At 35.8% G+C, this 16653-nt stretch overlaps 1 protein-coding gene across 1 annotated transcript in view; it reads right to left on the reverse strand.

Annotated features, from left to right (window-relative positions):
• Window positions 1-16653, reverse strand: part of LRRK2 (leucine rich repeat kinase 2) — a 144216-nt gene that overhangs the window by 19357 nt on the left and 108206 nt on the right. The window contains exons 40-43 of the mRNA XM_003825726.7: window positions 13896-14086; window positions 8599-8759; window positions 2119-2289; window positions 529-629 (exon numbers count right to left, since the gene is read on the reverse strand). Coding sequence (XP_003825774.1) covers window positions 529-629; window positions 2119-2289; window positions 8599-8759; window positions 13896-14086 — 624 coding nt within the window. The remainder of the gene's footprint in view (window positions 1-528; window positions 630-2118; window positions 2290-8598; window positions 8760-13895; window positions 14087-16653) is intronic.

Here is a 16653-nt window from a genome sequence, read left to right on the forward strand (position 1 = left end):
TTGCAGGTAAATATTTTTGTAGCTCTAAAAGAAAGATGGGCTCTACAACAGGACCAAATAGGAATAACCAGGAAAAGAAGGAAAAAGAAGAATTGTTAAATTTATATATATTAAAATTAAGAAATTCCATTCATTAACGGGCACCCTACAGGAAATTTAAAAAGCAAGCCATCAGCTCGAAAAAGAAATTGCAACATATAAAACCAACAAAGGATTAGTATGTTACATATAAAAAATTTTTTCTGATTTGATTTGTAGGCAAAAGAGTCAACAGAAAAATGGGCAAAATAATGGGCAGTCATTTCAAAGAAGAGAAGAGGAGACAGGCATATGGGAGCATGTGAGGTTTTGGCAATGTCCTTTTTTTGTGCCTGGGATGGTGAAAATTATAGGAGGTTTGCCTTATAACTATTTTTAATTCTGTCTCTGTGTGTTTATGTGTTTAAGTATATATATTTGAAGATTATATATATATGCATATATGCAAATGATGTTCTGTACAAAATATTAACAAAACTTTAAGAATACCTGGGCAGAAGTAGGCCTTTCTTGAGGATTTTCTTTCAAACACTGTTTAATTAATTTCTCAACCATAGGCCATGGGGCACAACCATATTCTTTAACTGGATCTAAAACATTAAAAAACATCATGCTAGCATACTAAATAAGTAAGAATGGTTATATTTCCTCTCAATGTTTATAAAAGGTCCAGACATTGCAAAGAAAAATATTATCTCCATAATCCTATATTTATGTAAATTTACTTATCACAAAATTAAAGCTAATTTTGTTAACTTGATCTCCACTAAGAGATGTGGAAAAGATTTTTTTTTATGGAATAAAAAGAGACCCAAATAACAATTTAATAAAATAACAGATTTTCATTCTGTACCTGCATTTCAAATAGACTTTGGAAACACTTTTACTCATATAATAATTAAGCTTCTACTTTTTATTTTAATACTCAAAGTAAGCAAGCATTTAATCCTTATGTCCTCACAGATGGTTTGTGCACATTTGTTTTTTATGAGAGGCGTAGCTTATTCTGGTTGATGCAGAACACAGAACTGAATTTTTTTTTTTTTTAAGATGGAGTCTCACTTTGTTGCTTAGGCTGGAGTGCAGTGGCGCAATCTCGGCTCACTGCAACCTCCCAGATTCAAGCTATTCTCATGCCTCAGCCTCCTTGGTAGCTGGGACTACAGGCACATGCCACCATGCCCAGCTAATTTTTGTATTTTTAGTAGAGACAGGGTTTCACCATGTTGGCCAGGCTGGTCTCCAGCTCCTGGCCTCAAGTGATCTGCCCGCCTGGGCCTCCCAAAGTGCTGGGATTACAGGCGTAAGCCACTGTACCCAGCAGAGACCTGAATATTTTCACTAGAAAACTAGTAAAATAAGGGAAATAACCTAGATTATATCTAAGGTTTATCCAATTAATAATAAGTTTTCTTTTGCCATGATCCTGAAGTTATACCCGAAAAAGATAAAGCTCTATTTCCTGTACATGGCACATTGTGTACACTCAAAAGTATTTTTTAAATGAAAGGGAAAGCAGAAAATATGAGAAAGAGCTAAATAAATTTAAAATGTTATTTTGTGGTGAGAACTAAAGTAATGGTTAAGGAATGAATTACAAAGTCCTCTAATTTCTTGAAAGCATGAGACAACCATTCCAAATGAGCTTTGATAATATTAAATACACATTTACCGATTCTTACGAAAAATTATTATTATAGATCATTCAGTCTTCCATTCCTGCAAGTAAATTATTTCACTCCAAGAAAACGAAAACATTCCAGGATAATGAGTACACAGTAATTCTTTATGAAAATTAAAAATCACCAAATGTGGAGTTCTAACAGCAATTTCCTTCTCTATGTTTCTAAATATAATACTAAATACTCCAATATTAATTTCGGATTTTTTAAAAAGCCTAAAACTGCTACCTTTTTCAGGTGATTTTTATTAATATATCACAGGATTTAAGAATATTTATGCACTAAACAAAAAAATGATCATCTGTTTAAGGAATTAAGCATACAACTACAGTTAAATAAAAATGAAGCTGCTGATATTAAGAAAAAAAATCTTCATTGTAGAGAAAACAGAACTTACCAGGTAATTTTCCTTGTATTTCTAATTCATCAAACTCATTTGGAAACTTCAAACCCTCTACTATTCTACCTCCAGTTGTCAAAATGTCATAGAGTAGTAAACCAAATGAATAAACATCAGCCTGTTGGTTATAAATGACATTTCCTCTGGCAACTTCAGGTGCACGAAACCCTGAAAGTAAGCAGATAAAATAATAAATATGACCAACATCAGGGCTCATACATCCAAGGAGGCATACACTTAGGCTATATGCCAAATAAGAGAGTCAGGAAGAGATGTTCTAAACCAGGCTGTGTTATTTTTATAACAAGGTACCTTGATCAAGTCAATTAATTGTTCTGTCTCATAACATCTCACCCCCCAAGGTTGACCACACAGGACAATAAAATCCTTCAATCTTTATTATAAATATTTTCAATCTTCAATAAAATTACCTTGAATGATAATAAGGATAAACATTCAATGGTAAGTTATTAAGTAGAGTTTCATAATTAAGAAATAAAGTGTACTCGGAAAACCTATATCATTTTTCTCGTTCCTAATATTAACTATTTCCAGGACAGTGTTTTAAAAACAGGAGAGATGAGTAGAAAGGAGATTTCTAAACTTCACTCCAACTCACTTTAACCTGAACAAAATTCTAACACTCTCATTATTTCCTGAACTTGTCTCTCTGCTCCTTCTACCCAAAAAATAAAAAATAAAAATAAAAACAACAACTAAAACAAAAAAAAAAGCCTTCTCTCTCGGGTTCATGCCTGAAATTCTTTTAAGGGGAAATAAATCTTTTATTCCATAAGACAGATAAATTACTTTTAAATTCTTCAGAAAAAAAGAGTGATTTCAACATTTGTGATAATAATAAAAATATAAACAACCTAAAGACATCCAATCACAAAGGGAAATGGTTAAACAATGTATACCATGCAGTAACTTAGGGATCACTTTCTAAGATGATATGCTATGACATAAATTAAAAGAATATGTAAGACATAATAGTGGATAGACAGAAAGTTATCAAATATGTGGAAAAAATCAACTGAATTAATTTTCTTAGCTGTGATAATGTTATTATGATTATGTAAGTAAACATCCTTATTCTAAAGAAATATACACACTGTTCAGAGATGATATGGCATGATGTCTACAACTTAATTTCAATGATTCATTCATACGCAAAGAGAGCAAGAAAGAACAAGTAGGGCAAAAAGTAAATAATCAATGAATTTATGCGTCGGGTATATGAGTATGAATGTATATTGTACTACTCTTTCTTTCTTTTTTTTTTTTTTTTTTTGAGATGGAGTCTCACTCTCTTGCCCAGGCTGGAGTGCAGGGGTGTGATCTTGGCTTACTGCAACCTCTGCCTCCTGGGTTCAAGCGATTCTCCTGCCTCAGCCTCCCGAGTAGCTGGGATTACAGGTGCCCACCACTGTGCCCAGCTGATTTTTGTATTTTTAGTAGTGACAGGGTTTCACCATGTTGGTCAGGCTGGTCTTGAACTCCTGACCTCAAGTGATCCACCCACCTCGGCCTCCCAAAGTGTTGGGATTACAGGCAGGAGCCACTGCACCCAGCCTGTACTACTCTTTCAACTGTTCTTTAGGTTTAAATATTTTCAAAATAAAAAGTTGATGGGAATGTACATAATTAAAATCTAGGAAGAAATACATCCCAATATAATTATTATTTCATTTGCTAAAATTATCTGTGCATTTTATCTTCCTTTTTATTTCCAAAATTTTTACAATGAACTTATATGATTGTTAAAGTAATTTAAATATGCAGCCAGAAAAATATAACGAAGTATGAATTCATAGCCTTCAAGGAGCAAATGACTGAATTTGGAAACAGTTCTATTTGACAGACAGACTACCAGCAAAAGATGGAGCTCAGCAGTCCTCACCATGCTGGAAAAGCATGAAGAGTTGGAAGGATGGAGACATCAAATTTGAGCATGATAACCCCTGCTACACTAACTGATAACATTTCCCCACATATATGCATGTAAATATATTGTATACATAGTAATATATTAATATAATTACATATAATTAATTATCATGTGAATTAGCATAATTTACATACTATATTGTTACAGATGCAATGTTTCAGACCTAAATATATTATACATTTCCTTAGAATAAGGGCATTTTCCTATATAACCATAATATAATTCTCACAATCTAAGTTAAAGAATTGTGTAATTAAGATAAAACATATCCCTAATAAAGTGCACCTGTGACATAATGTAAACAAATCACAATAGCTCCTAATTCATCTCTCTCTACTATTTTACAGACACCTTATTGAACATTTCATTTGATTTGCACAAGAATCATCTGTGGTAGACAGATAAGGACTTTCTATTTTACAAACGACATAATCCTTTCAGAAATGTATGTATTTTCCTAAGGCCACACAGATAATGAACAGCAAAGTCAAGAGTACTTAAAAATAATGAGCTACCCACACAGTCACTAGTTCATTAACAACCTTTATGCTTCCCTTCTTAGAATGTGGAAGAGATTTTGGAGGCTTATTTAAATCTTAACCAGTTATTTATTATTCATTGAGCACATTTATTAGGTATCTATTATATCTAGGTACTATTCAAAAACTATTTAAATGTTCAGCATATTTTTTTCTTGATAAATGTACTGTTAGAATTTGGAATCACAGGCTCTTAAAGCAGGAAAAGACTCTAGGGGAAATTTCGTGTAATTCTAAATTCTCATCCAGTGCACACATCCTTTTACAATAGTTTTTACCCCTCTAGGCAACAATCCGAAGATGGTAGAGCTGTGAAGAAGGTTGGAATTTTTTTTCACAATGAGTCAGAGAACTCAGAGAAAGATAACTGTGAAGATATGGAAATGAATATTTACTTCAATATGGAAATGCTTTTAAACTTCTAATCTTCCCCTTTTCAAAGTAAATATCTTCATTGGCATGATCTCTAGCATGAAAACATAATATTATTTATATATTCATAAAGTGCCTCAATTATAATATAATACCCTTCTAAAAGCTTCTTTAAATTCATCCAATGAATTTCTAGTGTTCTTGATTGCACTAACAATTTCTTGATGAACATCATGCCACTATTAAGTGGTAGAGCCAGTTTGGTGCTTAGTAAATGTTCAATGTATTGTTGCCAAATGAATGAATAAATGAATAAAAAATAAGTATAATTTCCCCTTGGATAATTATCATAATGATTACAATGTTAAAATACTTGAGAAAATATGATTCATTGTCTAAAAACTATTTTTAAAAATAACTTTTCAGAGAAGCCTGCATTTTAACAAAAACACAACAAGTAAATAAAGAAAAGATCCACAGATGAAGGATAAGAGAAATTTATGAATTAAGTCTGAGTATATATCACATTGTGTACTGAAACATATCTTTTATTTTTTACTTTCAGAGAAGTATGAGTAGAGTATGTTCCATCATCTCCATCAGATATTCATGTATGTCCAGCCAGTAACATTTTATTTACCCGAAGACTATAGTATTTATATGGGTGTGTTAAATACTATCGCATTAGTTAAATGTTAAAGCCATCAGTCAGCATTCATCTCAGTCAAAAGTGCAATTGCCACAGGACCCAGAATTAACTGTCACTCCCAGCAGGATATGATATAAATATATCCATTTGACTGAGTTAATGTTGAAACTCTCCAAGTTATTTAAAGGTGAAAATATCCAAACCATAATTATTTTCAAAATGTGGACAGACACAGCACCACGGTCCCTGTCAATAATTGCATTGTTTCTGTCTCTGCGTCCCCAGCTATCACAGTGCTGGACCAGGAGCTCTGCTCTCAGGCTGCCTGGGTTTGCATTTTGTCCTACAGTTTTTGTCCCATAGGACCTTGTAAATGTTTTTTTTATATTCTCTAAACTTTAGTCTCTGTATCTATAGACTAGAAATAATAATAGCACATATGTCAGAGGGTCCTAAGGATTGAGATACTCAACTCATGGATAGAGCTAAGCACAAGCCCAGCATATCGCTCATGCTCTGGAAGGTTCTGCTCCTAATACAGCCGTAATGGACCTACACTCATAATGCACACACTGCAGTAAGAGTTAGTATAAAAATACACCCAAAAGGTTTAACAAATCCATCGTCTTTTGTTTCTCTAGAAGTTTCCATGTCAAAAGATGTAACATTAACAGGAAGATTCATTAAACGGAAAAGACAAGAAGATAACTGAAATTGTATGAGAGGGAACTATTTCCTTCCCAAACAGAACTGCTTTGGGGAAGAAAAAGTTTGGTGATGGTAGTAGTAGTAGCAGTATTAGCAGGAGTGAGAGTTATTGTTATTTAAAATTGGAGGCAGAGTTTAGGGCTGAGATAATCAGAAGTGCTCTAACAATAATAAATAGAGTAATGATAAAGAGAAAATCTAGGTTACAGCCAGAAAAAAAAAAAAAAAAAAAAGCTTACAAAGTACTAAGCAGCCTGTGAGAAGAGCAGGCAGAAAAGAAAAGATTAGGCCCTGGGTTTCTGACATGATCTGTCTCCATATTTATGTTACCACCATTCAATATTGGAGATTAAAAGGGATCAGGAAGAATTGTGTGGCTTGGTATGAAGAATCAGATGGATATTACATTTTAGACAGGTTTTCAGCAAAACCAGGAAGTCAGATACTGAAAATGAAAGGCCATGAGTCTGAACCAAGGTGAACTCAGCTGGCTGCTAGCTGGCCCAGACCACAGAGTGAAGAAGCAGAGCTCAAGTACAAGCGCACAGCCCATAGGGACCCGAGAGATCCACTGTCCAATTAAGCAGACAAGGCTTCAACAACAGATTTTCACCCCATGAACAGAAAGACTGGGTTGGGAGATGCAGAAAGAAGAAACTGAGTGGTCCAGTCCACCTTCATGTCCCATGACAAAAATGAGCAGATCTTTCAAGAGAAAATCACTGTCCCATGCCCACTTTTTCCAGGTGGGAATATATGAGGTCTATGGAATTTCATCCTTTAGACTGTTTTTCCAAACCTCTCATTGACAATATTTGCTATTCATGGCTCTGTTGTTTTGTTTTGACTTTTTTAATAGTGAAGATTAAATAAGCTTCTTCATGTTAGAGTTGCATATGGTTTAGGAGAGACCATAGAATTTAAAGCCAAATATCTCTGGATCTGGTTCTCATTTAGACTGAATTCTTATCTTGGCCAATTACTGAGTGATATTCTGCAAGTTATATAATCTCCCTGAGCCTCAGTTTTCTCATTTGGCAAATGAGAAACTAATAGCTAACTTCCAGCCCTGGCATGAGGATAAGAGATCTTGTCTCTAATATACGTGGCACTGGGCCTGATGCACAGCAGGTACGCAAAAAATGATAATTAGTTTTATTATTATTGAACAACACAGAGACACTCTCAGCCAGAACATACACCTTGAAGTGTTTATGAGAATACACAGTCTACTTCTAAAATGTAACTATCCAAAACAAAAGAGTATATATGTATTTGGAGCAAAAATAAAACCAGGCATTGGAATCTGGGGCCATTTGCTTATCTAAGTACAAAAGTTGAGTGGGCAGGAAACGAACTAGAACCTTTTCCCTAGTGAGATATCCTCTAGCATATTTTCTTCTGTGCCAGGCACGGTGATGAAATTGAGTTGCAATCAGCAAGATGATGTATAGCCACCTGTAATTTTACTTACAAATAACTAACTATATAAAGTTTCCCTAAAGATAGAGTGTTCCCCACGCTCCAAACAAATGCCAACCCCTAAATGATTTACTTCCTGCTCAAACTGATGTCTGAGACAACATGTCTGTACAGATCACTGGCCCCATAACTGCTTTTCAGGATTGGGAACTAAGAAAGGGAGGTAAGATTCCACGGGGTAGACAGTGATGTGTACAGAAACCCTCAGCAGGGTCACGGCCAGCCCCCTGTACTCAAACATGTATATATTTCTGCAGCAAAATGTATGCATATTCACACTGAGCATGAGAAATAAAGACTGTAATAAGCATCAAGTCAGCTTGCTTAGGTTTTGACACCAAATTAGTCATTTTTTTAAAAAAACTTGGGATTTTCAGAGTTCTTTGGGTTTCAGAATTATGAAAAAGAATTTGTGGACCTGAATTTGATTTGCCTCACAAGTGTCAACAGTACCTAGACTAAAGTTTTTGCTGTTACTTTTTATGACCTCTAGAGTATCTAAAGAATCTACAAATCTAACTTTTAAACATATAACTTGATATCAAACATTCTCTTCTTTTTATTCAGTTTTTGCCCTGAAAAATTACATCAATTGTTTTTTTCATACAAAATACAATGATAAAAATCACAATGTGATGCTTGCATTTTTTCACAAAATAAACCTCTGTTCACAATGCGATAGACTCTGTTTTCCTTTTGACTCTTCTGAACTCACATCTGAGGTCAGTGGTTATCCATCCTGAAGATAGAATTATGAGACAGACCTGATCACCTACCTGGTGTGCCCTCTGATGTTTTTATCCCCATTCTACAGCAGTACTGAGCAATGCCGTAGTCAGCAATCTTTGCAATGATGGCAGCATTGGGATACAGGGTGAAAAGCAGCACATTGTGGGGTTTCAGGTCTCGGTATATAATCATGGCTGAGTGGAGGTATCTGCCAGAAAATGCACAGGAAATCTTATTCAAATGTGATTACATTATAATAATTTTTGTCCTAATTTCCTTAAATATAAATGTCCACTATGTCAAGCATCAAAAATTCTGTGCTCACTTTGACCCTTAAAGTTAAGAGATATTGTAGAAGGAAATCAAAACATATAAATCTAATATTACAAAGCAAAGTTATGCTTTAAAAAAGGGTCAAATCTGATAAGTGAATGATTTCAATTTTAAGACAAATCTATCTCAGGCAAAGACCCAATTTTTAGAGACTTTTCTTTTGTATATGTGAACAATTACTTAAAGGCAATTCTGAATTCTCTCAATGATCATATGAATATTTTAACTATTTCAAAATGTGAATATGTTAAATAAGAATTGATGGGATTTTGTTATACTTGCCATTTATTTAATAGTTTTGATTTTCCTAAAACCATATAGAGGTTTAGCTCAGCTTTAAAATTTTTCTCTATTCTATTTATCATTGATATTTATTTTTCTGACTAAAATGTTTCCCAATGTTTGGAAAATATTTTCTACTTTTTGGATGAAAACAAATGAAAATATAAGACTTTTGCTTGCTATTAGTCTCTTCTTCTGTTTGAGTATATAATTTACCATAAACCTAATCATGTTAGATATTAAGGTTAAAAAAGAACATTTGGGGCTAAGAGTTAGAATGAATACAATTTTGTCTTGGAAAAGACGACGGGTAATATTAAAGTCCAGCCTTCTGGAGACTGACCCACGCAATCACGAGCAACTAGAGTTGGACATTTCAGGCAAAGAGTAAAAGATAGTTAATATAAAAAAACAGTGTAAAGTTTTCCTCTCAACCAGGTCTTATCCATTCTGGAAACATGGTCAAAGAGCTTACCGCATCTCAGCTACTAATGTTATTATCACATTAGATGTCTATAAAATTCTGATTTCCAACTCTGTCTTCTCTGCCCCATGATGTCAAATTGACTACAGCATTTCATGTGATGTCACAGGTATGTTATAACCTATGTTGAAAATAATTTCTCACAAGACTTAATGGAGTTAAATTTAAATCCTTTGCTTATTCGTGACTGTTGGTTTTGGCTCACATTATATCAATTAATAGTTACTCCATCACCTAGCACCAATCACTTCTGGAAGGATTAGAAGCAGAGCAGCAATGATACCCTGAACTTTCAATTGTATGAGGGCCTGGAGAGTACATATTATTTAACTGCATCAACTAATACAGCCGAAGATTCTCTCTCTTCCAGGATGTATTTGGGACATTTGACATTAGGCCCATTCATTTCAATATACCTATTTTGGGCTGAAAAAAATAAGATAAATACACTAATGAAGTTGACCTTCACAGTAAGTAATGGGCTTGAAAGAAAAATTTACCAAGGGATTACTGAAAGGCCATTAGGTACTCTTCCCCTGCTGAAGAGAAAAGCTGAGAGATTAAGAATAAAAAAGCTAAAGCCAAGTCATACATCATTGAATAGTATCCAAATCCTTTATAAGACATGCTTCTTTAAGTATATTTATAGAACACAGACTCTTTCAGAATACTTTCCAAAGGCTAAAAAGAAATAGTTAAGCTTAATTTGAAATAATGTCAGTGGGAAAGAGATAATATCTTGGTTAGTTAAAATGTTCAATTATAGAATTTAATCTTAAGAAGTGCAGTTCTAATAGCTTTTAATAGACTAGCAAAATAGCTTTTGAAATAATAAGTAAAGATCTTTCCTTCCTGATAATAATTTAGCCATAATTTATGCATTGTGTAACCATGACTATTGTCAAATATTTTATTAAAACAAACTGGTTTATATTAAGTTAAACAGTCATTCTTTGATTGTGATTATTGTAAGAGTTGCTAAGAGACTTCTTTCTTCATAGCTTAAAGTAAACTTTATCTGATTCTGAATAGAATTATTCCAAAAATAGAATGCATTCATTCATTTGACAAATATGTACTAGGTATCTATGAGGGCCAGTCATTTAGTATACAAAGCCATCTTTGTATCTCTGCTCCCTTGAGGGTGTCACAATCCAGAAGGATTGTGCTCAAACAGTCCTCAAACAGGTGTTTAAACAAGATTCCAGAAATATGTAAGTACCACGTGCTAGGGAAGCACAGAGGGAGAAAAACACTGAGGTAAAGACAGCAAAGTTGACTCTCCTGCTAGACTGTAAGCTTTCAACCTCAAGAACAATATAATATCTAGCTTTCACTCTTTAGCCCCAAGTCAATGTCTTGCACAGAGCGTGTGCAAGAAACACAAGTTGGAGAAGCTAACACTTCATGACACACTTGATCTTCATAGTAGAGATGGTATGTGAAGAAATTCTTAAGGAAAATGAGCTCTCTAGGCAGACAACTTGGTGGAAAGAGAGGAATAACAAATACAATGATGGACAGACATGAGCATAACTGAAAATTCAAGCCTGTCATCATGGCTAGAATGCAGTGTGGGCAGTGGGGTGGCAGGGGCTGCAAAGGGAAGCAAGAGGCATACAGAAAGATCTTTGATGCTATGCCAAGAAGTTTGGATGCACTTTGCAGATAATTGAGAACTGTCAAGGAATTGCAAGCATAAACAGATTTTTATTTTAGAAAAGAAATTCTGATAATTCCCTGGACATACTGAACCAAGACAGCAGGAGTGGCATAAAAATAAATGAATTGACTAAAAAGGTAATGTAAAATAGAGTCAAGGACCTGGTGGACAAATGCATACTTGCTTTCGAGGGAAGGTGTTTGGCCTGGATGGGACAAGTATCCTGGCCTGGCAACTGTGGGATATAACAGAAATAACAGATTCATAGTGGGTGATGTACCAAGGCAGTACATTCCATTTTGAAGATATTGAAACACAGAAACATATAAAAAATGCAGTTGACTGTATTTTCATAAGTTTTATAGAATTATGATAAAGAGTTCAAACGAAGTGGATTGAATTGGAGAAGTAAGCTAACAGTTAAAAGCAAGATGGAGGAAGAGAGAGCATGTAACGTGAAGAAAGTTCTTGTATGTCACTCTAAACAGCTCCAGCATTTAAGGGACTCCAAAGGAGCATGATTTTATTTCCTGTGCTGAAACATACTTGGAAAAATAAACCTTAATGCTGAGTTTTCAAAATATACTTAGTGCTGGTAGAAGATTGGTAGCTACTGAAATCTACTAGCCTGTTGTGATACAAAATCCAGAATGCTTTTCTGGCATTATGCTAAGAACAAATTAGGCAAATTATTTTAAAATATGCTGACATTTCATTTACTTCATCAGAAACTGCTGTATTTGTTATTTAAAGTAAGGTTTCAGAGAACTAGAATAAGTCATTTTAGAGATAAGGTGTTTCGAACAGTGTTAAAAAAATAGCAATTCTTCACTTTATAAATAAACACTTTGGGGATTTGTGGAAGAATTAGGGAAAAACTAGAACCTAGAGTTAGTTAAATGAAGGAAAGAGGGCACTGAAATACAGGAGACTATTCTGCACTTTACCTAGATTAATTTAACCCAAGGTTCCCCCTGGTGTTCAAAAGCAGAAACATCAACTCAAATCCAAATCCCTGCACCCTGTTTCATTTCATAATCTGTACAGTTTTCAGTAGTTTCTGGACCCTTTCAGGAAGGGACATTTCTGGATACTACCTAAAAGGCATATTCATAGCATTTCAGAAGAGAAAGAAGAGAAGGAAAGTTGCATACACTGCTTGGCTTCTATGCCCCAGGCACTGTTTTCCTTCTTTCCTCCTTTCTCCCCCTTCCCCTACTGTCAACACAGTAATTCTGAAGGCTTACTATTTTAGGAGCTAGAGATACAATGGCGAACAAGACGAAAAGTCCCTTCTTTCATGGTACTTAGATTCTGATGGCAAGACAGACAATAAATAAATTTTTAAAAAATTAAAACATAAAGAATCCTAGGCAGCAATAGTCCTATAGGGGCTGGAGAGGCAAAGGGTCGTTGGGGACATCCTCTCTGCTGAGAGTCCTAAATGAAAGGATTCAGAAAGATTCAGATAATCCTTTATAATAAGTAGAGAGCACATCTGGGAGTCAGACATTCCTGAGTGAAATCAACAGCAGATATAAAGCCTCTGGTATCTGCAAGGAACCTCAGGGATGGGAGTGGCTGAGCACTGTACCCAAGAAATAAGGCAGGGGAGGGGTAATAACAGGAACAAGTCCTGATCCAACTTTCATGTTAGAAAAATCACTCCAGAGGCTGGGTGAGGAATGGGACTATCATGAGACAGAGGTAGAAGCAGGGGACCAGTAGGCAATGAGAGATGATACTGGCTCAGATTTAGACGTTAGTGAGAGAAATTGTTAGAAGCATTAAGATATATTTTGGTGGCAGAGCTGAAAAGATTTGCTGAAGGATTAGCTGTGAAATGAGAGAGGAAGAAAGGAATGTAAGGTGACTCTCAGGTGTAACAGGGTGACTGGGGTTGGGGAGCAATGGCAGAGGGGACATCAAGAGTTTCATCTGGAATGTCTCCAATTATTACAGAAGTCATCATAATTTTATGCATTAAATATTAGTCATGGTTCACAAACTATTTAAAAAATGGGAATCAGAGATATAAAATCACAGTTACTAAATGTGTGGAATAGTGATGAATCCCAGGCCTTTTGTCTTCAAAGACCACAGCCTTTCCACTCCAGTGTGCTCCCTCTCCAAAGCTTGCTCTGGATGCAGGGTTAGGTGTGCCTCTGAGACATGTGAGATGGTCATGCCGAAGAATCCAACATGAATCACTCTAGTCCCCTTGAGAAGTATGGACTCATCTTTCCTCATTGGAATCATGTAATTGACACTTACTTTGATACTGTGAAGCCTAACTTATACATTTTTATAGAAGGCAGATCAGTACAGGGTTAAGATGATGGGTTCTAGAGCAGAACTTGTGGGTTCAAAGTCTATTACTACTTGCTATGAGGTTCTGCATGGTTTCCATACTCTTATTTTCTGAAATTACAAAATTTGATCAGGGAAATGGTAGTTTTCATCCAAATTGTTTATAAATTGTTACTGGAGCACAGCGTTACTGGGAAGTGTTCTCAGAACCTGAGAGCAAGTCTGGGTCACACTTGTCATGCACTGAATAGAAAACAACACGACCTACTTACCTCAAACCATCAGCTACATGGAGTGCGATCCTGTGCTGTAGGGTTCTAGTGAGGCTGGCTTTGTCCTGCTGAAGCAGGCGATCCAAGGAACCCTTGGAGGCTAACTCCATCACCAACATCCGGGGACGAATCCCAGCTGCCAGCAAAGATATCAAACTGGGGTGGTGGAGGTGGCAAAGCACCACAAGCTCCTGCAAAAGTCCAAAATCATGTAAGAGTAATTCAACATCAGGTCTTACCCACGTATCTCCTTCTTTAAAGTGCATCAACAGGCTGAACATGGATTTCTCTGTATGACTGGATCATAGCAAACTTTCCATTTCTTCTTTGAGTTTTTTTTCCCGTATTTTCAGTAATAAAAAGCTGGTTTTGAAACTACAGTTGACCTATGGACAACATGGGATTGAAGTGCATGAGTCCACATATACATAAATTGTCTTCCACCTCTGCCACTCTTGAGACAGCAAGACCAACCTTTCCTCTATCTCCCCCTCCTCAGCCCACTCAATGTGAAGATGATGAGGGTGAAGACCTTTATAATGATCCACTTCTACTTAACGAAGATTAAATATATTTCTCTTCATTATGATTTTTTAAATAAAATACTCTTTTCTCTAGCTTGCTTTATGGTAAGAATGGAGTATATAATACAGATAACATACAAAACATGTGTTAATCAAGTGTTTATGTTATCAGTAAAGCTTCCAGTCAACAGTGGGCTATCAGTGGTTCAGTTTTTTGGGGAGGTCAAAAGTTATATGCAAATTTTTGACTGCACAAGGGGTCAGCACCCCAACCTTTATGTTTTTCAAGGGTCAACTGTATTGTCAGAATTAAATTTTTAAGTTCTATTTTTCCTTTGACTCTGTTTTTATCAGACATTTAATGCAGAAACAGTGCACACAGTGTAGTCATACTAACAGGCCATGTCAAACTCATCTACTGAATTCTGGTTAGCCACAGTATCCTTCTCAGCCCAGGATTCTCTATAGCCACTACTAATCAGCTGCAACTGGCATATGAGGTAAAACCTGCCTATAATCTCTGGTTTAACAACTACAAAAGTTTACCGAGGATAATGCTCAGTTTCAAAGAAATACATATCATCCCCTCCTGAAAACTCTCTAATGACTTCCCATTTCCCTTAGATGAAAATCCCATCTACTTCCATGGCCTCAGCACCTGATCTGATCATGCCCCAGGCCTTCCAGACCTTCTCCTTTCCCCCTCCTCTCCAATCACCACCCTTCAGCCACATTGGCATTCATTCAATCCCAAGGTGTGCCCAGCTTCTTCCCATCATAGGGTCTTTGCCTGTGCTGACCCCTTTCCCTAGAAATCCCTCCACCCTTCACATGGCTGAAGTCTTGCCATTCAGATCTTATCTCAAATATTACCACATCCTCAGAGAGGCCCGCCATGGGCCACCCTTACTAAGGCAATCCCTGGCTGCAACAATCTCTCTGCAATTCAAAAAAGTCCGAGATATCATTTTGGCTTGGACAGAGGGATTGCCTTAGTAAGGGTGGCCCATGGCAGGCCACTCCGAAGATGTGGTAGTATTTGAGCTAAGATCCAATGGCAACAACCCTCTCTGTGGCCCACATCATGTGAGACTTCACAGCCTCTTTTATGACATTGTTGGGCTTGAATTCCAGATTCGCTTTATACTGCATATTGCACTTTACTCTGAAACGGTAACTCCGTTGAAATGTATAGCTTGTGTGATGTTAAATTGATTCATGCTTTAAACTGTGATTGCTGCAGAAGCACTGTTTCTTAACAACCAGCTTCAAAGATGTGGAGTAGCGGCGCCCACTGATTTATCAGGAAACGGAAACATGGAGAATTCTGCAAGCTGAAGAAGAAAGGCTGAACACCCTGAGAGGGGATTTTCCAAGAACAAAGCTTCAGACTGTGATCATATTTGCTTAGTAGATAAAATCTTTTTTTTAATGCCCATGTCAGTTGGTTAGAACTGATGAGAACGAGTTAAGTTAGCTCGGCTTGTTTTCATAGGCACAGACAGAGGTCTAATCCAAATTTTCTATCCTGGAAAAGCAACTCACTGATTGTAAAGAAAAAAGAGCGTAATAGTACAGTGTAATATAGATCTGCCCCATGACTACTGGTAGAATGACCGTCAAATGTCATTTTTCTTTCTTTTTGTTGTTGTCTTTTTCTTTTTTTTTTTTAAAGAGAAGAAGCACATTATGCACACCCCTTTTGTTTTTAATTTCTTCCACCATTCCCTTAGTTTGCCTCCCTGCTTATACACTAATTGGCTCTGTAGACATTTTTAATGTACTAATTTCCACCATAGCTCCCCAAACACATGGTGTAAAATTTGAAATGCATGCTGACAGCAAGGCCAAAAACTCAATTTATATAACAAATTACCTACACATTAAAAGAGATTATGTCAGATTTGATTCACAGATAAGCTTCTATATATAAAATGTTCAATTTGGTTCTAGAACTACAGTGTGACTGTTGTTACTAATAATTAAAATGCCTCCAGGGTATTTTGTACTCACATGAAATCTTCTATTACTCAGAGTACTTAAAATATTATAACTATGTATTTTTTAAAGGTTACAAAATTTACTTAGTGTAGCCACTAAGAATTTTTTGTAATAAATCAAGGGAAAAGTAAGGATATATAGATTCCAAAAATACAGTTGAGTTCTGGTATAAGATGGAAGAATTCACATTTAATTTTACTTCCTCTCTCACCCTGTTTCTATCTCTCATTCCT

This window comes from Pan paniscus, chromosome 10 (assembly GCF_029289425.2).
Source record: "Pan paniscus chromosome 10, NHGRI_mPanPan1-v2.0_pri, whole genome shotgun sequence".
In the NCBI taxonomy this organism is placed as follows: Eukaryota; Metazoa; Chordata; class Mammalia; order Primates; family Hominidae; genus Pan; species Pan paniscus.